Genomic DNA, 25,257 nt, shown 5'->3' with positions numbered 1-25,257 from the left:
TTCCCTGCATCAATGGGCCCTCCTGGGAGGTGACAGGAATCCATGCTTGAAAGATTCTTCAGGTTTTGAGACCATGTCTTTCTGGGCCCGATGGTTGCTATTAGTATCACTTCTGTACTTTACTGTGTATCTTCTGAACAGCTCTGTGAAATAGCTGTACTATGGAAAGCATACAGGATGTGTGAATGCAGCTTCCCGCTCACAGCATCTATCCTTACGGTTTGAGGGTTTCTTCTTTTTGCACCTTGCTAAAAACTGTGGTAGACCAGTTGGGGAATCTCTCTGGATAGTATCCATTTTGCTTGGTCCATTACTCTCTGTCTTAGCTAGTCCACCAGGGAGTTGTCCTAGTCTGCTACACGTACTTCTTTCAGAGATTCAAGGTAATCTTCCATCTATATAAACATTTGGTGACCAGTGGGAAGATCCTGGGATTCCACCAGACCCTGTCTGATGGCTCTGAGTTCCAAATGGTGTACACTGTTGACCATTTCTCCTTCAGCTAGATGCCCTATGCCATTCTTTCTTGGGTGTGTGATCCCCATCCCCAAAGACTTATGTCCATGGTCATCACTGTTCTCTTTGGTTCTCTGAGTGGGATACCATCATGGGACTGAATGAGGTCCAGCCATTTGTTGTTCTCCTGTTTGAGGATCTCTGGAAACTCAAATATCTTGGACCTCTTGTGTTCTAACACCTCACAGTATGGCAACAGGCATCTCTGGAGTGCACAGGTCTGGAACCTTGCCTCCTGGAAGACATCCTGAGGATACCTTCATCCCCAGCTGCTGAGTCAGGAACATCACTTCCACCTTCTGTCTCCCTAAGTCATTATTGACTCTTTGTTGTCTTTCCTGTAACAGGGAAAAAAACCTGTCTTGAGCCGTGTCTATCACTACAAGGTGGGCACGAACAGCAATAGGAACAAAAAAAAAAGCCACGAACAGCCCAATATGATGTTCACAAACAAGTTGTTCGTGAGGCCCCATTCTAAACAAACAGGTGGTCGTTGCAAGTCTCCTTCATTGCTGTTCGTTACTGTTCATCAAGCCAGACAATCTGGCACCTGCAATCAATTCCCTTGGCAACTTAGGCAGGGATTGTCTGAACTCTGTCTGAACTCCTGCTGTTGCCCTGGAAACCCCAATCAAAGCCCAATTTAGCTTGATAGGCATGTCTTCCTTCCAAGTGTGGAGCTCCAAATTTGTTACAAGGGAGCAAAGACCGGGTGGAGGGGGGCTCCCAGCTCTAACTTAGTTTGCAGACAGTGGAGAGGGAGAGACAGTTGCTGTTGGCATTTTGATAGAGAGAGTGCATTGGAGCTTGAATTTTCTTTGTGTGTGGTGGAATAAGGATCTACCCCTTCAAGTTCCAGGGCTGCTGTCAGGATCTGGGCCAAGCTATTATTTATTATTGGTACCTTTCATGCTGCCTGCTCAGGTAAGGTTTCTGGGAGTGGTGCAGTAGGCATCTTGACTTGGATGATGGCTGGAGGAGAGCCTGCTGGCCCCCATGAACAGCCAACCACAAACATGTTTATGAACAGGGCCATGTTCGTGAGTCCCTGTTCGTGGATGGCAATGAACAACGAACATCATGTTCATTTGTTTTCTTTCTGTTCGTGCCCATCTCTAATCACTACCCCCAGGTGCAATATTTATTGGGTTGGGAGTAAAACTGGTCTTTTCTTCATTGGCCATGAATCTTTGGTCCCGCAGACAAGTTGCTGTCAATTTTATCATTTCCACCTGTTGTAGTAGGGAGGGAACCATGATCAAGATGGCATTTGGAAACGGGAAAGGAGCCACTCTCCACAGCCTAGCCATGCTATCAGTGCTATTAGGATTCTGATGAAAACCCTGGGCAGTGTTTTCAGGTCAAAAGGAACGGCCCAATGTTGTAAGTGCCTCTGAGAGATCGATGGAAGCCAGACGATCTCCCTTCTAAATGGCAGTCATGACAAATTTTAGCCTTTCCAATCTGACCTTTCTTGTTCTTAGGTTTCTATTTTATTGGACCAAATTCTTTTGGATCTGGAGGAAAAAGGTGGCACAGAATTGAATTCCACTGATCACAGTATCCGGCACCTGCCTGTTTCTCATTGTTGGCTGCCAAGGATTTGCCCATCACTGTAAGGATCCTCCAATCACCATCGCGCGTGCTGCCTTGAGTTCCCTGAGTTCCCTTCTTCGGCTCTTTGCTATTCCGACCATATTTGTTAAGGGAGAAAGTACTACCCTCCTCTTGATGTTTGGTCTGCTTTCTTTTATCCAGAGCTTCTCCAGACAGGTTGATGTCTTTGAAGACAACCATGGTTATTTTGGCTTTGGGACAAATGGTCCACATTCCAATTCTTAAGCTAAGTGTTGTGCCTGGTTGCCTGAAAACCCTGGTTCTTGTTGACCACAGCAAAGCATATTGCTGGGGATATTTTCTTAGTTTTGCCTTTCAGCTTTTTAAAGGACTTTGCTGCTCACTGCACCCAGGTCTGAGACCCAAGAGAATCTGGCTCTAGGAAGAAGCGGAGCTGTTGCCAATGCTCTGAAGGATGTAGCAGAAGCTTCCAATTTTCTGCGCACAGCCAATTTGAACTGCCTGAGGCCAGAATCCTTAAATAGTCTGCCTTTGTCAATGGGCAGCACAGGATTAGACGGCAGGCTGGTTACCGGATCATCCACCAATGTCAACTTGATCCTCTTAGTAGCCCCTGAAATCAATGTATAAGACTTGGAAAAGAGGAAATTGAGTAGTTAGTTTTGCCAGAACTTCCCTCTTAGACTTCTACAGGCATGAAGGGCTACTGGAAGGGAATCTCTGATGGGGTTATTCCTGATTTTAGGGAGGATTCTCTCCGATCCCACTGTCCTCCTTCCTCTTGGTCTTTTAGGGAGAACACTCCAGGACCCTCATCACCTTAGGGAACCTTCTAGGATACAGCTCTTGAGGAAGACCTGTTTGTATTGGTGACTATGTGTACTAGGGAATTTTCCCTTCTTTTAACAGTTCCCCTTTCTTCTTGGCTGAGGAAGAAAACTGATAGCTCAGGAACCTCAGGTTGGAGGCTTAACTGAGATCTTTGCTCTTAATGTCCCTTGCCTCCTCTTTAATCTGGGGGGCACCCTTTTACCTTTCTGGAGTGGGGATGCCCCTCTGGCCCATCTGAGGGTCTAGCCGCTAGACTATTTGTTGATGTGCCTTCAGGGCCTTTTTGAATTCTTTCTTATTTTTGTTCTGGGACATGCCAGTGCATTTGTTAAATAATTATCACGGCTGTGAATAAGTAAATGGGGGCATTTAACTTCTTTCCCCTTGGTGGTGGAAAGTGCCATCCAGTCATAGTTGCCTCTGCAACACTGGTCTTTTTTGGAGGTCTCCCAACCAATTACAAACCAAGGCCAACCCTGCTGAGCTACCGAGATCTGATGAGATCTGGCTTGCCTGGATTAACCAATGATAAAGTAAGAATTATCATTATTCCCCCAGAACTGCTGGGTAATTGAGACTGGTTTACCCAATATCAGCTACTGAGCTCAAGCAATTATGGGACTTGAACCAGCAGGGTGCTGATTCATGCCCAGTCACTTGATCATGTTACAGCAACAAACTTCAAATGTCCTCACCTGACAGATCCAGATCCTGGATTTTCTCACTTTCACTAGTTTGTTGAGAGGCCCGGGAGCAGGACAAGACCAGGGAGTTGGTAAAGTCTAGGCTGCAGGCTTGCACTTTCTGTGGACTGGGAGGTGACCAGGCCGGCCTTTGCTGACATTCTGCCATCCAGGCCCTTGGGCATTTCACTGGCCTATTGAGACACCTAGGAGGGGATGGAGGCCTGTGAGTCTGGCACCAGCTTTGCGCCCTCTGAGGCCTGGGAGACGGCTGGGGCCTACCATTACTGACATTCTCACCAACAGAAATTTTTCTGCCATAAGGAGAAGAGAAACTGAAAGTGCACCTCATAAGTCCTGGCCAAAAGGAAAGAGAAATAAAGGAGGGCTCCCTTTTATTTGGGGCGAGTTGGCTCTAAGGCTTCTGCTACTCTTTTCTCCTTCCTTTCATGGCCCCCGTTTCCCGCTGGATCAGTCTTATCGCGGTTCAGTCGGGGCTGCCAGGATTGGAGCAGCTCCTCCGATGCTGCTAGAGTCTGCTCCTTCCAAGCCTGAGGGAGTTCCCAATAATATCGGTCTCCATGACAGGCTACTGCAGACTCAAACACCGCACCCTTTGGCAGTCTGAGGGGGGTACTTCTCGGCTCGAAGGTGGGGAACCTCGGTGGAGTTTTTGCGGTTGTGCATGTGGAACCTAGGAGAATGTAGGGACCTCCGGCTCTAACGCTCGCTGTCACTCTGAGCAAAATGAGGGTGGGGAAGGGCGGTAGGGCCTTTCCCTTCCCATGCAAGCTCTGCACTGCCTGTTGCCTCGGCCTCCCTGAGTACTGGGATTACAGGCACATGCCACCATGCCCAGCTCATCTCCGGCAGTTTCTTCTTCACCGGGATCACTGTGCTCTGCAGGGTGTGCTGAAGACGTCCTGCTCGGATAGCAGAGCAAGAAAGACTGGTGATTTCAGGGACAAGCCTCTCCCTTCTGAGATCAAAATCAGCTGACTGACCCTGCCTTCAGAGAGGAAGAGCTATATCCCAAAAGCATGGACTGTCCCACTCCTAGGACCACCGGAGAATGTAATTGTTAGAAGGTATAGTTATGAGAAGCTACATTGGGGGTATTTAAAATATGTTTCAAATCACTACTAAGCACAACAAGTGGAAACTGTTTTCAGGGTTCAAATTAAAAACACAAATGTTATTACAGTTTTGCTGTCAGAGAGCACAGGCTTCAATGATCTGCTCTTTTAAACCAAGTTTCTCTTTTGAGAAGTATCTGAATCTCTTTATCTCTAATAGTCCAACGAGATATAACTGGATGATGTTCACTTGTGGAACTTAATAAGTTGCAGATATAATCAGAAAGGATGATCAGAAAGGATAGTTTGCCTTTAGGTCTTTCATCAAACAGAACAGCTGGGTAAAAAGACTAGGAAGATATTTCTATACATATTTAATATGTGAGCAGTTCTGGGAAACACACATTGATGTATCAAATATGAAGGCTTCATGGAAAGGCTGAAGGAGCTCAGAATGTTTAGCCTGGAAAGGAGACATCTGAGAGGTGATATGATACCATCTTCAAATACTTGAAGGGCTGTCATATAGAGCATGGTGTGGAGTTGTTTTCCATTGCCTCAGAAGGTCGGACCAGAACCAACCAATTGAAATTAAAGTAAAAGAGTTTCCAGCTAAACATTAGGAAGAACTTTCTGACAGTTAGAGCAGTCCCTTAGTGGAACAGGCTTCCTCTGGAGGTAGTGGGCTCTCCTTCTTTGGAAAGTTTTTAAGCAGAGGCTAGCAATGACAGCAATGTTGCTTCCGTGAACCTAGGCAGATCATGAGAGGGAAGGAAGGAAAGCTTACATCAGTGCTTAGATCTTGTGGACCTTTCTCACATACTCAGGATAACGCTGATCACCACTTAGGGGTCAGGAAGCAATTTTCTCCAGGCCATTTTGTCCAGGGATCCTGAAGGCTTTTTGCAATCTGGGCACAGAGCAGGGGTCACTGGAGGTACAGGGGGAGATAGTTGAGAATCCCCTGCATTGTGCAGGGGGTTGGACTAGATGACCCTGGAGGTATCTTCCAACCCTATGATTCTATGTCACCAAAATTCAAATAAAAACCTGAATGATGTGTCTCATCATGACTGTTTTCAGAAGTCTCTTTTTCATGCATATTATATAAAATAGAGTTGGATCCAGCTTTACATAAAGATATCGAGAGAGAGAGAGAGAGAGAGAGAGAGAGAGAGAAAGGAGTGGATACCTTCCAATAACTGAACAGTCTCCAACTGGAGGAACAATCCTTCCTCCTCCAATAGAAGTACTATCCTTTTGACAATTGCGGAAAACCTATGTACCACTAATATTTTGAACTGTAGCTCAAATTCACTGACTTATTAATGCTGACAGTATAACTATCAGAAGCATCCCTACTGGTAAGGCTTTTTAGAGTCACTCTAAACATTACTTCTTTTACAAATTTGCCATGGAGCCAACCTGTGTTCCGCATAATCACACAGCAGCTCCACGAAATTGCTTCTATAAAAAATGGAGAGCGAAAATGGACTCAGAAAAGCTGCCGCCAGAGAAGGGATAGCTCATGATTTTGTTCCAAGCTTTCTTCCCTGTGCAAAAACAACGTGTGTGGGTGGGGTAGTTTCCCACATGGAGGTATTGCATACACCTGTGGCAGATGAAACAGGAAAACTCTCTCCCCCTGCACTGTTTTTGCATGAGGAAAAAAGCTTGGGAGAAAGCCAGGAGCTCTCCTTCCCCAGTGGAAGCTTTCTGTGCCCATTTGCACTCACTTTTTTTTTAATAGAAGCCATTCCCTAGAGCTGCTGTGTGACTACATAGAGCATGGGTTGGCTCAGTGGCGAACTTGTAAAAGAAGTAACGTTTAGAGTGACCTTGTATCTTAAGAGTCAGTAAAAGTTTATAATTTCAGGAGTCTTCACAATAAATTATTCTAGTCATGTTATATAGTTGCATACAAACAATTACACATCTTTTAAAAAGTCAGCACAATACCAAACGCACTTCAACAAGCTGTATGATGAAGTGTCTCCGTTGTCCATCTGAAAATACAGAAAGGACATATTCACCAGGCTTCCCATGGCTTTCTCGCACCAAGAAGTCTCCTTGCTGTTTTAATAACTCTTGAGATTCTATTCTTGGGATTGCACCATGATACCAATCTTGCTCTGCCAATGGTTTTTCACTGGTTGATATTACATCAAAGAACTTGAGGGAAAAAATGAAAAACGATGAATACAGGTTCGTTCAATTTTCATTCTAAGTGCAGTACAAAATAACTATTTCACACCTTTCTCAAAATTGTACATGAGCAAACTAAATTGAACATAACTAACCAGCTAGAAAGCTAAATATGCCTATTTTTCTAGAATACTTACTTTAAGAGGGACAAGCAGAGTAATGCATTAGAAAAAACTGAGAAAGAAGAAAGGAATAAAAATTGGAGTAAAAACCACATTTTGTTTTTAAAAAAATTTGACTAGTGCTATTTAGATGCAGAGAGAAAATGCATTTTATAAGAGCATTTACTATTTTTCTAAACATTCCAATCCATTGCTGTCTACTATTTAATAACTAGCAAAGAACTGTTCATATGCAAATTCTCTAGCTAAAAATATTGTCATGCACATTCTAAGAATTTCAAAACCAAAAAAAGTAAAAATTCATTTTGAAGTACCACATTACCCATAGGATAAACAAAAATTTAAATAGGAGGGCCTGGCTGAGGTTGTCAATGCACATTTGAGAGAATAAATGGTGTCTTAAATAAGCCATGCTGAAACAATTTTTTAAGAAGTCAACTTTTAAAGAACCACTAGTTTCAAAAAAATTAGTGCTTCTGTCAAAGATTCCATTGCTGGGCATAGTGATCAAGCATGTGATAGTCTTGTAATCCCAGATTTTTAGATAAAATGGACTATCTGGACACTAGAGTTGCCAGGTCCACTTACGCTCTTGGCGGGAGGTAGGAGACCCGGCACTCACCATTCTTGCAGTGTTTATGCATGTTCCCAGGCTGCATGATAACATCACTTCCCAGAACCCTCACACTCTGAAGCAGACCCATTTGGGGCCCAAATCATTTCACTGCAGGAGTGCAACCTTGGAGGCACATTCCCCCACCGGCAAGGTAAGTGGGGGTGGGAGTGGGGGATCCCCTGCCCCCAACAGGAGACTGGCAACCCTACTGGACACTTATAATCTGGCTTCTGATCTGGATTTGGCACTGAAATCTATTTAAAACGTTTATATGCTGCCTTCTCATTCAATTTAAACGTAACGAAAAAGCAAAACTTTTAACACAGAGATAAAAATATATAAAATATTTAAAACAATTAAATAAAACATATAAATACATACACACAAACAGAGAGAAGGACCAATGACAGTTAATGAGGGAACACCAAACAAAACAAAAGACAATGATAGAGAAAGACAGATGAATTTTTCAGTGGAGGAAGTTCTAAAGTTTTAGTGCCACCCATATAGCCATAGATGGAGGAGGCACTTGAATCAGAGCCTCTGAAGATGACTGGAGTAGTTGGGCAATCTCATATAGGAGTAGACAGTCCTTAAGTTAGGCCCCAAGCCATACAGGGCTTTAAGGGTTAACACTTTGAATTGTTTATTCATTATTTACGTCTTCTCACTGAGACTCAAGGCAGATTACATAGTGTGTGTCAATATAATCAATTTAAGAGACATTTCAATAAACAATGTAATGGGGTACCTAAATGCAAATTTGCAATGATTTAAAATCAGCAAAAATGCAATACAGACTGGAAGGAATTCTGAAGCAGAGTATAAGCAATTCTAAGACTGACATTAAATAACACAGAACTACTCAGTAGGACCACATTAAAAGTAACAGATAGTACACAGTAACACATAGTACTAAAGTAACTGATGCATTTCTTTACTCCCTTACAGTACAGCCCTCCAGTCTGAGTAAAAAGCCCTCTTGAATAATTCAATTTTGCATTATTTGCAGAAAGTCAGGAGAGTGGGAGCCTTCCTGACCTCTTCAGGAAGGCCCTGTGGTGGGGGCCACCACAGAGAATACACATGTACGGACATCTGCTGATTTTACCCATTTGCAGGGTGGCATTTGCAGAAGGCCTTGTTCAGATGAAAGAAGCTGCCATGGTAGAACATAGGGAGAGAGGCGATCTCACAGATATGCTGACCCCAGACTGTGAACAGCTTTGTATGTGATAGCCAATTGAGCCTGGTAACTGATACGTAGTCAGTGGAGTAACTTCAAAAAGGGAGTAATATTAATTCGTCTCCTAGTTGCTGATGATAACTGAACTGCAGTGTTCTCCGAGTTAACTTAGAGGGGAGATCTATGTACAGTATATTACAGTAGTCAAGTCTTCATGTTACCATAGCATAGATCCAGGTGGCCAGATTGGCTAAGTCAAAGCAGGGGTCCACCTTCCAATTTAGAGTGAGGCTGTAGAAAGCATTTTTTGCAACTGTCTCAACTTGCTTTTCTGGCAGTAGCATTCGATCCAATATGACCTCTAGGCTCTTACTTGAAAGTGGGAAGTACAATGTCCTTCAAGATCTCTGCCTTCCCAATGAGCATCACTTCTGTCTTGTCAGGGTTCAATTTCAGTTTGTTCAGTTTCAGCAATTTGACCACAGCTGTCAGGCAGCAACCCAAGATTTCTACTGAATCCTGTGGTGATTTGGACAGTGACATATAGAGTTGGGTGTCATCTGCATATTGATAGCATCCTACTCCATAGCTATGAATGAGTTCCTCTAAAGGCTTTACATAGAAGTTGAATAACATGTCGGATAAGACTGCACCCTGTGGAACTTGCAAGGTAATTCCCACTCTGGAGATAACTGGTCTCCAACGGTGACCAGCTCCGAGTCTCATGAGAAATTATTTAAACCAGTTCAAGGAATATACTTTGATACCCATTTCTGCCTCCAAATGCCTCAGCAAGATGGCATGATCTACTGTATGAAAGGCTAAAGATAGATCTAGGAGGAGCAATAAGTATGGCTTTTGTCTATATTCAGATGGAAATCATCCACTATAGCTACTAGAGTTGTCTCCAAACCACAGCCTGGCCTAAATCAAGACTAAAAAGGGTCCAAAGTACTAGAGATACCCAAGACCTAGAGTTGGTCAGTTACTGCTTTCTCAAGCACTTTGCCCAGAAAGGGAAGATTAGAGACTGGGCAATAACTGGCCAGATCATTTTTGTCTAGGGATTTTTTTTTAAATTAGTCAGTGAATAACCACCTGTTAGAATGGCCGAGGGAAGGTGCCTTGAGTTAGCAACTGATTTACAACAGACATTAAGGGCTCATTTATGTCATCCTTACTTGACTTTAACAGCCAAGATGGGTAAGGATACAGTGTACAAGTAGTGGCTTTCATAGATGCTAGGATCCTCTCAAGATCCCTCAATGTAACTGGTTAGTGGTCCATACATGAACCAGATGAGCATTTCTTCCAACTTGTCTATATTATAGCTGGCATCCAGATTAGACTATTCATGCTATTTTATCAGCAAAAAACGTTGTAATTGCCTCACGGGTAAATTGTTTGTTCTTGAGACTGTAAAGGTTCAGATTAAGTGTTAGAAGATGTCAAGATAACTTGAAAAACTGGGATGGACATAAACTAGCTGACCCAATGGTTGTATTTCTTTGCTGATCTCACAGCTGTTTTGTAAGTCTTCCAATGGGCTCTGTAGCATGCTCTATCAGTTTCTGTAAGAGTCTTCCAGCTCTCTTTAGGTCACTCAGCACTGTGATAAACAATGGGGCTGGCTTCCATAATAAGGGTTGGAGTGGTCCGGTGAGGAGCAGTGTTGGCAACTGCTTTGCATTCCAAGCTCCTACTACAGCCTCTATAGAGCATGTATCTGGAATCCTAAAACCTCCCAGGGCATTTTGGAATCTAGAAGGTTCTGTAAGCCTTTGAGAGCAAATCATTTTAAGAGGTTCCCCCCTTATTGTGGGGTGTTGGGGCAATATTCACTTTTGCTTTCAGTAGATGATGGTCAGACCATGGTTCAGACCATATTTCCAACCCCAAAACAAAATTTTCCCTCACTCAGTGAAAATATTAAGTTCAAAGTGTGCCTCTTTCACACATATGGCCTGTCACTATTTGAGAGAGTCCCAGAAATGCCAAGGAAGATATAAATTCCAGGGCCAGTCCTGACATGGAACATTCAGCATGGATAATGAAGTCCTAAACAAACTGGGAGCCAGTGTAGATTAACAAACACAGGGCCCTTTGTTGTTCAATATCTTTATAAATTACTTGGGTGAAGGAATAGAGGGGAATAGAGGGGATGCTCATTAAATTTGCAGATGATACTACATTGGGAGGGTTAGTGTAATGATCTTGAGTGTGTGTGTTTCTTTAAATGATTGGTAAGATACAGATGAAGAAAAGTGAGTGAGTGAGTGAGTGAGTGAGTGAGTGAGTGAGTGAGTGAGTGAGTGCGTGCGTGCGTGCGTGCGTGCGTGCGTGAGATGACTGGATGATGACTGAGAGTGTGGGTGGAGCTGAGAAGTGTGACTGGAGAGAAATCTGATTGGACAGTAGCAGTGTTCTAGGACTATAGTTACTGAGTAGAGAGAAAAAGAGGCATTCTGATTTAGACAGGAAGCTGAGTGCAACCTGGGACTGTCTATATATTTCTGAGAAGTGAGATGATTGGTTGATGACTGAGAGGGCGGGTGGAGAAGTGTGACTGGAGTGAAATCTGATTGGACAGTAGCAGTGCTCTAGCGGCAGAGTGAACTGCAGTTTTTAGTTACTGAGCAGAGAGAAAAAGAGGCATTATGGTTTAGACAAGCTGTGTGCAGCCTGAGAGTGTCTATGTATTTCTGAGAGAGAACTTCGATTCTGGTTTAGACAAGCAACCTGTGTGGAAGCCTGATAGGATTCTCATTCTAGTTCAGTTAGGCAACCTGTGTGGAAGCCTGAATTGTGTGTGTCTATGAGAGAACATTCACTCTGTTCAAAGCAAGCAAACTGTGTGTGTGCCTGAGAAAGTTATACTGAGCCTATGTAAGGAAACTTTAAGAACCGATAACTATCTTTGAAACCATTACACTTAAGTAACAGAGTGAAACTAATACACTTCTTGTAAAAATAAAAGTTTATTTTGTTTTTGTTCATACTAGAGTGTATGTTATTCCTATATCCCATTCTTATCCTCAGGGCCACATAGTCCTCTGAAGAATCCTGACACTTGGGGAAATTTAAATTAACTATTTTGGAATATAATTCCTGGTGGCTGCCAGGAAGAAGATTAAAGGCAAAATCTAACTATACAACAGAAAGGAGGTTGTAACGGGTAGCAAATAAAGTAGAAGATAATCAAGATTCAGGATGATCTTGAAATTACAGGATGTGAAATAACAAATTCAGTGAAATATCTGGGCATTAACTTGACAGGGCAAAAAGACACATTATTTAAGGATAATTATGAAGCTGTTTGGAAGAGAATACAAGAAGATCCTGATAGATGGTCTCAATTAAAATTGTCCTGGCTGGGAAGAACATCCACAATAAAAATGATATATTATACAAAAAAATTAATTTTTTTTCAGATGATATAAGAGAAAACACTGCAAGAATGCCAAAAACAGATAAATATATTCATTTGGAATGGTAAAAAGGCAAGGATTAGATTTAAGGTTTTACAAAACGAAAAAAGAAGAGAACTAGCAGTACCAAATATTAATCTATATTACCAAGCAGTTGGCCTGGTCTGGATTACAGATGGGATTAAAAATCCAAAAAAATAGATTAATGAAATTAGAAGCTGCAGATCTGATTGAAGGGCTGCACAATCATCACTGGGTAAAGAAAATAACTCGAACACAATATAAAAGCCAAGTAATTTCAGAAAGTTCGCTTAAAATCTGGGACTCTGTAAGAATGAGGTGCAGTCCCCTGACTTCACCAGATACTTCAATAGATACCTTTTGTGACAAATATGTGACAATTTTTGTCACAATATTTTGTGACAAATACCCCCACATGGCTATGTTGGCTATATGGCTATATTATAAATGGCTATATTATATGGCTATATTATAAATTATCAGGATATGATAATGAAGAAGAAAAAAATACAGTGCGCTGGTATATCTTCAGGTAACTTCTAGATTAAATTCTTACTCCAATATGACATAGAAACAGAACAAGCTACCTGTCTTTTGTACACACAGCAAGTAATTGACTTTGTTCTCCACACAAGTCCCTGCATGACCATTCTCTACTGAATTATCACCATCAGCTAGATGTCATTTGTGATGTGCCAAATTGTGAAATTTTCAAAGACAAATGAGAAAATGATGATGATAACTTCTCTCTACAGGATAGTTTCTTTGCTTGAAAGCCAAGATGAAAAATTTAACTAGTTCATTAAGAACTATTAAACGCAAAACAGGAAAACTGTAGTTTAAAAAAATATTCAGAAGCTTTCAAATTCAATAAGGAAGGTAACAAAAACAGAAAGCATTCCAGATACCTTGTCATTGCAATAATTACTCTAATAATCCTATTTACTACCAGGGAGCTGTGCAAAAATCATTATGAAAGAAAACTATTTACCTTAGAAAATACAGAAGAATGCAATATGAATAGCTACTTACCGATGAAGTGCCTAACATAGACTTTGGAGATCTTATCATTCCAGCGATGGAGTGCCGAATTGTATCAAATCTGGAAACTTTATCTTTCTTATCCTAGGAAACAAGGGAGAAAGACTATTAGAAACTAAATCAGCAAACCTTTGCAAATTAAGTACTCAATGTTACATGGTATTTCATCAAAAATGAGGTGAAATTAATCATTTCACTATAGTCAGGGCTTTTTTCTGGAAAAAGAGGTGGCAGAACTCAGTGGGTTGCCCTGGAAGAAAATGGTCACGTGGCTGGTAGCCCCGCCCCCTGATCTCCAGACAGAGGGGAGTTTAAATTGCCAATCTAAACTCCCCTCTGTCTGGAGATCAGGGGGCGGGGCCACCAGCCATTTGACCATTTTCAAGAGGTTCCGGAACTCCGTTCTACCGCGTTCCGGCTGAAAAAAAGCCCTGACTATAGTATCTTTAATATAATTGCATATTTAATTTGGCTTTAACTCAAAGTTTTCATTTTGAATAGTTTAAAAGCACCATGAATTGCCAACAGAAAATATGCAGTAATGAAATCAAGATTCAATCATTTGATTTTAGCCCTTCAATTTATACCTAGTCTAACCCAGAACACCTTTTTAAGAGAACATATGGCAGTGAGCTAAACAAAAGTTTCACTGACATTCCCACATAAAATTTAACTTCCACCCTGCCTGAAAACTTACAAGGAGGCTTCATACACTTTCAAATAGGAGTGTAATGATTAAGTGTGTGTGTTTCTTTAAAATGATTGGTGTGATACAGATGAAGAGTGGGGGTGAAAGGAGTGAGTGAGTGAGTGAGTGAGTGAGTGAGTGAGTGAGTGAGTGAGTGAGTTGATTGGTTGATGACTGAAAGGGCGGGTGGAGTTGAGAAGTGTGACTGGAGTGAAATCTGATTGGACAGTAGCAGTGCTCTAGCAGCAGAGTGAACTGCAGTTTTTCGTTACTGAGCAGAAAGAAAAAGAGGCATTATGGTTTAGACAGACAAGCTGTGTGCAGCCTGAGAGTGTCTATGTATTTCTGAGAGAGAACTTTGATTCTGGTTTAGACAAGCAACCTGTGTGGAAGCCTGATGGGATTCTCATTCTAGTTCAGTTAAGCAACCTGTGTGGAAGCCTGAACTATGTTTGTCTGTGAGAGAACATTCATTCTATCCAAAGCAGGCAAACTGTGTGTGTATGTCTGAGAAAGTTGTTTGTGTGTGTGAGTGTGTGTGTGTGTGACTGAGCCTATGTAAGGAAACTTTAAGAATCCATAACTATCTTTGAAACCATCAAGCTTAAGAAAAAATATGAAATCAAAACACTTCTTGTAAAAATAAAAGTTTATTTTGCTTTTGTTCATCCCAGAGTATATGTTATTCCAATATCCCATTCCTATCCTCAGGGCCGCATACTCCCATGAAGGAGCCTGACACTTGGGCATGTTATTAAAGGTGAGATTTAAATTAACTACTTTGGAATATAATTTCTGGTGGCAGCAATCTACCTAGAGTGTATAAGAAGATGGTTAAAGGCAAAATCTAACTACAAGACAGAAAGAGGGTTATGACAAGCAGGTTATCTGCATGGCATCACATTTGCAAAACTCCTTTCAACGATAAGGCTTACTTAGACACCCTGCCATGCCTGTTGGAGGTGGTTGCGGGGTGGGCCTTGGAGTACCCCAGGCCGATAGTACTGAGGGACTTCAATGTCCACGGTAATGATGCCACCTCTGCACAGGCTGCAGACCTTGTGTTGGCCATGGCAACACTGGGACTTTCCCAGTTTGTATCAGGCCACACACACAAAGCAGGCCATACGCTAGATCTGATGTTTGGAATGGGACTGGATGTGGTTCAGGATATAATAGAGTCAGTGCCATAGTCAGACCACGCGGTTCTGGAGGCTCGGTTGGATATGCCGCCGCCGCCGCCCCTCTGCAAAGGCAGTGAGCAAATTTTTGCTCGCCCATGGAGACTTATGGACTTGGTTTCCAGAATGCTCTGCGGGAACCGATGCTCCACGGCGGTTCATTGGATGAGCTGGTGGAGGACTGGGAGTTCCAGCTCTCCGAGGCTATTGATGAAATCGCTCCCCGTCGTCCTCTTCGCCTCGTAATCGCCAAGCCCCTTGGTACACAAAGGAGCTATGGCGACAGAAATGGGTACTAAGACAACCTGAGCGCATGTGGCGGCGATCTCACGATGAGGAAGCAAGAACATCTTACAGGTTGTTTATGAAATCCTATGAGATGGTAGTGAAAGCTGTGAAGAAGGAATTTTACGCAGCTTACATCAGCTAGCTCATGCCCGGCTAAATTGTTCAATGTGGTACGCTCATTGGTCTCCTTTTCAGGTGGAGACCATCAAAATTTGAATTCGGTTATAAGCTGTGAGGCTTTTGTGAGTTTTTTTGCTGATAAAATCTTGTCTCTCCACTGCAATTTACCGGTCACAGTTGATACAATACATGAACTAGAGGCCCCTTGGCCATCTTTGGGGCTGATATTCGATCACTTCAGCCCTCTTTCCGGGGAAGAGGTGGACAGGATTCTGTGGGTAGTGAGGCCTACCACATGCCTCCTGGACCTGTGTCTGTCATGGCTGGTGAAAGCCAGTGTCGACGGATTACGGGATTCCCTGAAGGCCATTGTTAACTTGTTCCTGGGCTCTGGGGTTTTCCTCAGGGCACTAAAGGAGGCTGTGGTGAGGCTCCATTTAAAGAAACCATCATTAGATCCCGCCGACCCGCTCAGTTATCGCCCGGTCTTCAACTTCACGTTTCTGGGGAAGCTGATTGAGCAGGCAGCAGAGAAACAACTGTAGAGCTTCCTGAAGGAGACCTCGGCCCTAGATCCGTTCCAGTCCAGTTTTTGCCCAAGCCACGGGGTGGAGATATTGCTGGTTGCCCTCCGGACGATCTTCGTAGACATCTGGATCAAGGTGGATCAGTGTTATTGATTTTATTAGATCTTTCAGCAGGGTCTGATATGGTTGATTATGATCTTCTGACCCACCACCTCACTGATGTGGGAATTTAAGGGACAGCACTACAGTGGCTAGTCTCTTTTCTTCATGGTCAGGGACAGAAAGTGGCACTAAGGTAGAAGTTATCGTCCCGTTGGCCACTAATATGTGGTGTGCCGCAGAGGGCAATACTGTCCCCATTACTGTTTAAAATCTATATGCGCCCCCTCACCCAGCTGGTGTGAAGTTTCGGGTCGGGTGTCACCAATATGCGGACGACACCCAGCTATATCTGTTGATAGGCGGCCGGTGTGGATCGGCCCTGGATGTCCTGGAGCGTGCTTTTGAAGCCACAGCCGGATGGTTGAGGCAAAGTCGGCTGAAACTAAACACTGAGAAGACGGAGATCCTGTACCTGAGTCGCAGAAACGTGGATTCGGGACCCCAGTTCCCTACACTCAATGGGGCAGTGCTTACATCAGCTCCGAGAGTTAGGAGCCTGGGGATGATCCGGATGCCTCCCTGACAATGGAGGCCCAGGTCACTATGGTTGCCAGGTCCTCTTTTTTCCACCTTCGACAGACCAGGCAGCTTGCCCTGTATCTTTCATCCCACGACTTAACTACAGTGGGCCAGGCAATGGTCACCTCTAGGTTAGACTACTGTAACGCATTCTACGCAGAGCTTCCCCTGAACCTGATCTGGTGGTTACAGCTGGTGGAGAACGCGGTGGCACGTATCATCACTGGAATGCCAATGTGTGCACATATAACACCGGTATTGCATCAGCTGCATTGGTTACTGCTGGAGTACCGAATCAGGTTCAAGGTTTTGGTATTAACCTATAAAATCCTATGTGGACTGGGACTGGTGTATCTGCGGGACCGCCTCTCCCCATATGAACCCTAGAGGACTTTTCATTCTAGTAATAAACACCTGTTAAAAGTCCCTGGCCCCAGGGAGGCCTGCCTGGCATCAACCAGGCCTTCTCGGTCCTGGCCCCAGTCTGCGGGACGCACTGTCTAATGAGACCAAGCCCCGGCAGGATTTGTTATCTTTCCACCAGGTCTGTAAGACGGAGCTGTTCCGCCAGGTGCATGGGCCAGGTGAATGGGCGATGCTAGGAGTGCCTCCTGACCGGCTGAATACAGAACATGCCTCCCTATTAGTAACACCCCCCATCTATTAAATATTACCTGCTAAGATGCTCTAGAGATGGTTAAAGGGTGGTCAGTTGGATTATTGTGCCACTATGTATAGGTATATGTATATCTATTTTAAATCTATAATTTTGAATGTTTTACAGTTTTTAAACTGTATTAACTGTTTAATGTAATTTTAGATTGTATGTTCGCTGTAATCTGCCTTGAGCCTGCTGGTGCGGGGAGGGCGGAATATAAATTGAAGAGAGAGAGCGAAAGAGAGAGAGAGATAAAACTCTGGACAGTTATAACAGACTCGTACAAACATCTGTGGTTTCACAGACCCATGGAGTAACATAAATTTATATTATTATTTTTGATGTTATTCAATAATAGTCAAATAGTTGTATTTAAAGATAGACTGTACATCATATAAACAACTCCCTAAATAAAATGTATCTCTAAATAAGCAGCTTAAAAATGGATAGGGTTGCCAGGTGTCTAGTTTTCACCCAGACAGTACAGTATTTGGGGAACTGTCTGGGGAAAATGTTCCCCCCAAACCGGACACCTCACTCCTTCTCTTTCCCCCTCCTGTCCTGCAGCTGCACAGCACTGCCCAGGAGTGGCACCCAGAAGTGGGGGTCGGCACGATGACATCATTTCCTGCAGTGACCCCCCCAACCTCTTTCTGGGGTCTAGTATTATTCCAGACCCCATCTGGCAACTCAAAATGGTGGAGAGGGCAGATTAGCTGTGATGGAATCAAATGTTTAAGCATTTTTCTTCTCAAACTAAGTATTTTCAGGTATGCATAAACCCAGTGAAGCATACAATAGCTTCCAACAGGAAAGAAAAGCAACAAAACAGTAGAACAGACTGCATCATACACTATCAGTTGCATGAATGTTTTCAGTACAGTTGCTGTCCTTGTCCTATTGACAAGCATTAACGCTCCTTGCAGTCATAACTATTATCAAAATGAAATGCTGCTTTTATATGCACTATTATAATAAAGTTATTCCTTAATTATTGTACTTCTAAGATTTATATCCTGCTTCTTGGCAAAAGCAACTTCAATATATCCCAAATGCCTCCTTTGCATTTTACCCCCACTTTAAAAAATGCTCATTTTAGTAACAAACAATAACAAAAAATATCCAAGACAGCTTGTTTTTATGAACTTCTGCAAAACAAATTTATCTTGACACAGCATTTTTTCAACTGTTTATTTTTCATTTATTAAACCGTAAAAAGAAGAAACCTGTAACTGTTACCAATACCTATTCCCCTCCCTATTCCACTCACCTCATTACATTGCTAGTTTATGTCCCTAGTAAACAATCATTATAACACCATTGAAAACATGTTGTCTTGCATTTGTTCCCCTCCTTCCAATTCAGAGGATTTTGTTCCAAAGGGCAATAAAGGACATCATCCATTAAACAATCCTTTTTTGGTCTCTTTTGTTGACTTTTGCAATAGTTTGTTACCATTTATAAAACCCCAAACTTTCTCAGTCCAATCAAGCTCAGGTGGGAGGTTCTGGTTTCTTCAACTGCTGTGTGCTAGAAAGATGAGTAACTGCTATTAGGGCTGTACACTTCAGAATTTTTTATTCAATTTCTTGTTGGCATTGCATAAAAGGCATAATTTTACCTTTATCTCAAAATTTTGCTACTATTCATATGTTTTGGGTAATAGAGGTGGGTGGGAATATTGGGTATCAGCAGACTGCTTCTCATATCAAGGCAAGGGAAAGGGATGAGAATCCATTTGTGCATCTTAACTAGGTATCCTACAAATTCATTCAAGTAATCCCTTGATTTATAATATTTTATCCCCAAAGACAACACTTCACAAAATCGATAGTAACCACCTGCCTGTAATGAGGCACATAATTCTTCCAAAAGCAGTTGGCCAAGAACTACTGAAATACATACATTTCAATTATTAAATTTATCTGCTTCAGTATCTTCAAATGGTAAAAAGTGAAGCTGTAAAAAAACCCCAAAGATTACAAAGACAACAGCTGTTGTGAAGATCAGCTACAGCAAGAACTGGCATGCAAAGACAAGAGGAATTGCATTATCATAACTGTGTCCAGCAGATTTCTTGATAGATCAGCAGACAAGACATAGTGGTCAGGGTAGGGCTGCCAGGTTTCCTGGTAAGGGCAGAGAACCCCCCCTCTCCCCCCTGCCACCACTCACCTGGCAAGCAAGGGGGAAAGGCAGGGGAACAGGCCTCCCAGGCACATTCCAGGGGCTGGGCAACAATGTCACTCCCAGGAATGATGTCATTACACCATTTCAAGGGTACTCCTATGCTTTGCACCAGGCTGATTTGGGCTCCAAACGGTCTGAACTGAGCCCATATCAGCCCACTGCAAAGCAAGGGAGTGCTCCCAGGCCCTATGTGATGACGTTACTTCATGGAAGTAAAGTCATTGTGCTACTCGAGGAGCATGCACACACGAACAGTAGGATAAAAATAAGTGCTGTGTCCCTTCCTCCCACCAGGAGGGTAAGAGGACTTGGCAACCCTAGGTCAGGAGTGAGGTGCTGCCATAACCCATCAAGATTTGATGTCCAAAATCGTGAGATCAAGACGAATTAAGGACTGTTTGCATATCAGTCATCCAATTGATTCCCAGTTCCCCCATTTGAGCTCATCAAAATGGCCTAGGCCCAGGTTTATAGTTCTAGGGGTTATCAACATCCACACTGAGTACCTGTTTAGAAATGTGAAGTCCTGAGGAGGAAAAATGGAAAAAGTTGAGGGAGTTATGTTCCAACCCCGCCCCCCCCAAGCCTTTTTCTGTTTAGGGGAGTACTGAAAAAGCTGCTATTGAATATTTTCTCTTTTACAATGAGTGAAATGCTTTTAATGACAAGGTAGGCATGCTGTAGACATATACGGCATTTAAATCCAAGATACATTTCTGCACCTAGAAGGATATCTAACCTCCATGAGAGGCACACAGACCTTTCATCGCTTCTCAAATGTTGCATACCTTCTGTTGTCCTTTTGTACTGACTGGGTCATTACTGACCCATGGGGGGACATCGCATCACGATGTTTTCTTGGCAGACTTTTTACGGGGTGGTCTGCCATTGCCTTCCCCAGTCATCTACACTTTACCCCCAGAAACTGGGTACTCATTTTACCGACCTTGGAAAGATGGAAGGCTGAGTCAACCTTGAGCCAGCTAGTTGAACCCAGCTTCCGCCAGGATTGAACTCAGGTCGTTAGCAGAGCTTGGGTGGCAGTACTGCAGCTTACCATTTTCTGTATTGATTCAATAAGACTCTCCAAAAGTGGGAGAGATTCTGAATCACTAAAAGCTGCCGGACCATATTTGGACACCAACAAATGCTGCACTTTGTAAATATTGCCATTCAGCAGAAGTTATGAACAACAATCATGGAATCCTGATGAAATAAAGACTTAGAAAAAATTACAGAAGTGTTCTTGCTGTTATTTCCTAATTCCAATTGCCATTTAAATACATCATCAATACACATAGTCTTCATATATAGTATAGACCTATACATAAAGTGCTAGTGCAGTCATGATGGTATCACCTATGAACAATTATTATTTCTGAAGTCCATCAGTATTCTTGGAATTTTCTCAAGAAGTAAATAGGGTCAGAATTCAAGTATAGGTCCAGACACGTGCAGGTTGGATAAGACCATCTAACAGGCCGACCGGTTCATTGGGGGGGGGGTTTCCTGTTTCCGAGTCTTTTTCAAAGATGGTTATCACACCGACATAATTCTCAGTATTCAGAAGCTCCCATTTAAACTCCACTCAAAAAAGCGTCGGGTGCTGCTCCTAGAGAATGCTGCGTGACTAAAACAACTAATAACTCTCAGCCTTCTCCATATATTTGATTCAGCTGAAGTTAGCAAACCATATTTAGGCCTCAGCTGGAAAAATGACAAGAACTCAACAGCATTACTCTCAATTGATCTAAATTAAAAATTCCCTCATCTGTCAAAGCCTTACATAAGAAATATTTATTCCCAATTTTTAAATTTAGATTTGACCATAATGTTAGTTCAGCACGTGAGAACACAAATTGATATTGTCGTGACATTATGCGCCAAACTTCTCTAGCTGCAGAGATTGTTGGAAGACCAAAATCCATTTTAGACTCTAATGCATTCCACTTAAAAACTGGTTCCAAGAAAGCCAAAGATGGATACTCCAACTGAGAGGAACAATCTCAATAACAAATATGCCTGATGATAAGCATTAAGCTCTGGAAAAACCAAATTCCAAAACCAAAACCAAATTAATTGAAAGTTGCGTCCTCTTTAAAGAAATCTTGGGTGATGATGAACCGCACCTAAATTTCCAACAAAGTATTAACTTTATGAACATATCTACAAGATATATAAAAGGGGATTGCACACATAACGTACCTAATTCGAGGTATAATCATCATTTTGAATGTATTTAACTTTATCTCATAACTACAAATTTAGGGTTGTCCATCTATTCAAATCCAAGGATATATCCAAGATCAGTTTATTAAAATGCAATGAAATCATGTAATTAATATTCCTTGGGATTAATATTCCAAGATTAGAATCTGGGTATCATCAGAAATGCCCCTCAGTAATTTCACCCTAAGTTACATTCCTCCACTGTAGTTGACTTTTTCCTCTCTCCATCAAACCACTGTAACACATATGTCCACAGATTGGGTAACAGTAGTTTATCACCCTACCTTGCTGGAGTGGGGGGAAAGGTGGGGCAGAAACTACCCCAAATCCTCTGAGGAAAACTCTGAAAGTTGCATTGAGAACTAAGCTCTTTCTTAACCTACAACAAAAATTAAGGTACATGTGCTCAGATAGCAATTTTTCCCCCATGGCTTCAAAATTTCTGGAAATTTTACATCTCTAGCTCTGTTATTTAATAATTGGTCCTATGCATATAGCTAGCACTATCCTTGACCTGAAGTCCTGTGCAAGGCATAAATCATTTGATATGCAAATAGAAATTAACTTAATTGGTCAGATCTGTTAGAAATAACAATGTCTGGTGTACTGCAGCAGCAAGAAGTAAGAAGAGCCTACCACGCAGGGGGCAGCAAGGATCACTTAGTTAGGACAGTGAGAGTAGCACCTCTCTTGTTTCCTGGGGGTCATTTCCTTGTCTTGTCTCCTATTGGGCTAAACAGGGCAATATCCTGCTTCTTCTCTCTCCTGCCACACTTCTTCTCTGTCTCTGCAAGATGTAGTCAGATAGCTAGGATCTATCTCTCCCCCTTTCCCTCAAGTATGTAACTTCCTCAAATAAAGCTTTTGCCTCTCTGACCAGCTCGGCGTTTAATTCCGCAGCGTAGTTTAACACTCGCTCTAACAGGGTAATGGGCCACAGAGGCAATTAACGCAAGCTGAAGTTAAGAGAGAGCAATAAAAGTTCTGCTGTAGCCGCAGGCTAAAGCACAGAAGGCAAACAATAGAGGAAAGATGGCTGACTCCTACAGTGCACAGCAGGGGTTCCAGATCGACCGACTAGGCGACGAGAGGAACTATGATCTTTGGGCAGAAAGAATAAAAGCCCATCTTATTCAACTGGACGTCTGGTCTGCAATAACAGATGAAAAACCGACTGGAGATCCTCAGAAGGAAGCCAAATGGGTCAAGCATGACAATAAGGCAAGATCTATTATCATTAATGCTTTAAGTGATAAACAATTGATAAGAGTAATTCATGAGCCCACTTCTAGACAAATGTGGACGTCTCTTCTAGAAATAAACCGTCAAGAATCAATTAAAACTAAAATTTTGCTAATGAGGCAATTGTATCGGATTGAGATGAAGCCTCAGGAAAAACTGAAAGATCATATTGCAAATTTCATGGAATTAACACAGAAATTAAGATCCCTTGGAAAGGAGATCCAGGATGAGGATCTAGCTATAATTTTGCTGTCTAGTCTTCCTCAATCTTATGCAAGCATTGTACATGTTTTGGAAATGAGAGAAAATTTAAGCTTAAACTATGTACTTGCAAGACTGCAAGAGGAAAGTTTTAGCAAACTGGATCATATAAGTGAGCCAAGAGAGCTAGCTTTAAGAGTCAGTTCAAGAAGTGATTTCTCCTGCAGCATCTGCAGAAAGAAAGGACATTTAAAGGAAGACTGTTGGTTTCGTGATTCACAGAGAGTTAGCAAGCCGCCGCCACGAGGCACGGGAACAAAAGGCTTTAGGAATGCTAATGCAGCCATTAAGTCACCTAATGCCGATGGTCAAAGGAAAAGCAGATCTGATAAGAATTGTTTAAATGTTGGTAAAAATGATCAAAGCATATGCAAATGGGCAATTGACAGTGCATGTACTAACCATCTTTGCAATCAAGAGAAGTTTTTTAATGAGATGAAAGAAAGCCACGACAAATTGTATACAGCAAATGGAGAGGCTTTAACAGCTCGGGGACAAGGGACCGTATCTGCATGTTGTGCACTACCCAGTGGCCAAACTAGAGAAGTGCAGATCACTGATTGTCTATACGTACCTGAACTTAAATCTAATTTAATATCGGTTTCTGCAATGGCCAAAAGAGGAATTGAGACTGTATTCAAAGGAGAGAAATGTTTTATTAGCAATGATGGTGAATTAATTGCACAAGGCACATTAGAGGATGGCCTGTATATGCTGGATTGCTCTGAAGGCGCAGTGAATTTAATTGAAAAGTGCATCACCAAGTGTGAATGACTGGTAAGCAGTCAAAAGACTGGCAAGATACCTGAGAGGTACTGCACAACTGAAGCTCAAGCTACCAGCAAGCGACAATCCCAGACTAGTGGGATTCATGGATGCTGACTGGGCAGAAGACATCACAGACAGAAAGTCTACCAGTGGACGAGTATTCTTTTATGGTGGAGGAGCAATCAGTTGGACAAGCAGAAAGCAAGACCTAGTAGCGGCATCAACTACAGAAGCTGAATACATATCAGCAGCAGAAGCATGCCAAGAACTCAAGTGGATTCTACAACTATTAGAAGACTTTGGGATAAATGAACCCAAACCTATACAACTCTTTGAAGATAATCAATCTTGCATAAAGCTTGCAAATACAGAAAGAATTGGATCAAGAACCAAGCACATTGACATAAAGAATCACATTGTGAGAAATATGCAAGAAGAAGGGCTTGTTGAGCTACAGTACTGCCCTACAGAAGAAATGACAGCAGACATCCTCACCAAGCCACTTGCCAAAGAGAAATTTCAAAGTCTACGAGAAAGACTGAACTTTGTGGACTTTGTACACTAGACATTGAGAAGGGGTGTTAGAAATAACAATGTCTGGTGTACTGCAGCAGCAAGAAGTAAGAAGAGCCTACCACGCAGGGGGCAGCAAGGATCACTTAGTTAGGACAGTGAGAGTAGCACCTCTCTTGTTTCCTGGGGGTCATTTCCTTGTCTTGTCTCCTATTGGGCTAAACAGGGCAATATCCTGCTTCTTCTCTCTCCTGCCACACTTCTTCTCTGTCTCTGCAAGATGTAGTCAGATAGCTAGGATCTATCTCTCCCCCTTTCCCTCAAGTATGTAACTTCCTCAAATAAAGCTTTTGCCTCTCTGACCAGCTCGGCGTTTAATTCCGCAGCGTAGTTTAACACTCGCTCTAACAAGATCATCATCTGGTGTTTTAACCTAAGAGAGACCCAGAACCCCTTCAGGGATAGAGGACTATCAGAATGGCCAACCCCTGGAGAAAGATGGATCCAGTGGCTTCCTGAAAGTTCTGGTGGAATTTCCAACATCAGCACTAAAGAGTTTATACTGCTGAAGAACTGAGAGGCTATTTGTGCAACAGATACAACTGCTC

At 42.5% G+C, this 25,257-nt stretch overlaps 1 protein-coding gene across 1 annotated transcript in view; it reads right to left on the bottom strand.

Annotated features, from left to right (window-relative positions):
- The window catches only part of FER (FER tyrosine kinase), a 245,382-nt gene that overhangs the window by 153,173 nt on the left and 66,952 nt on the right, over positions 1-25,257 (bottom strand). Inside the window, exons 12-13 of the mRNA XM_054986263.1 lie at positions 13,295-13,387; positions 6,653-6,856 (exon numbers count right to left, since the gene is read on the bottom strand). Of these exons, the coding sequence (XP_054842238.1) occupies positions 6,653-6,856; positions 13,295-13,387 (297 nt within the window). The remainder of the gene's footprint in view (positions 1-6,652; positions 6,857-13,294; positions 13,388-25,257) is intronic.

Source organism: Eublepharis macularius, chromosome 8, assembly GCF_028583425.1.
Source record: "Eublepharis macularius isolate TG4126 chromosome 8, MPM_Emac_v1.0, whole genome shotgun sequence".
Lineage (NCBI taxonomy): Eukaryota > Metazoa > Chordata > Lepidosauria > Squamata > Eublepharidae > Eublepharis > Eublepharis macularius.
The sequence above is the reverse complement of the archived record's forward strand: the minus strand, read 5'-3'. Positions and strand labels throughout refer to the sequence as shown.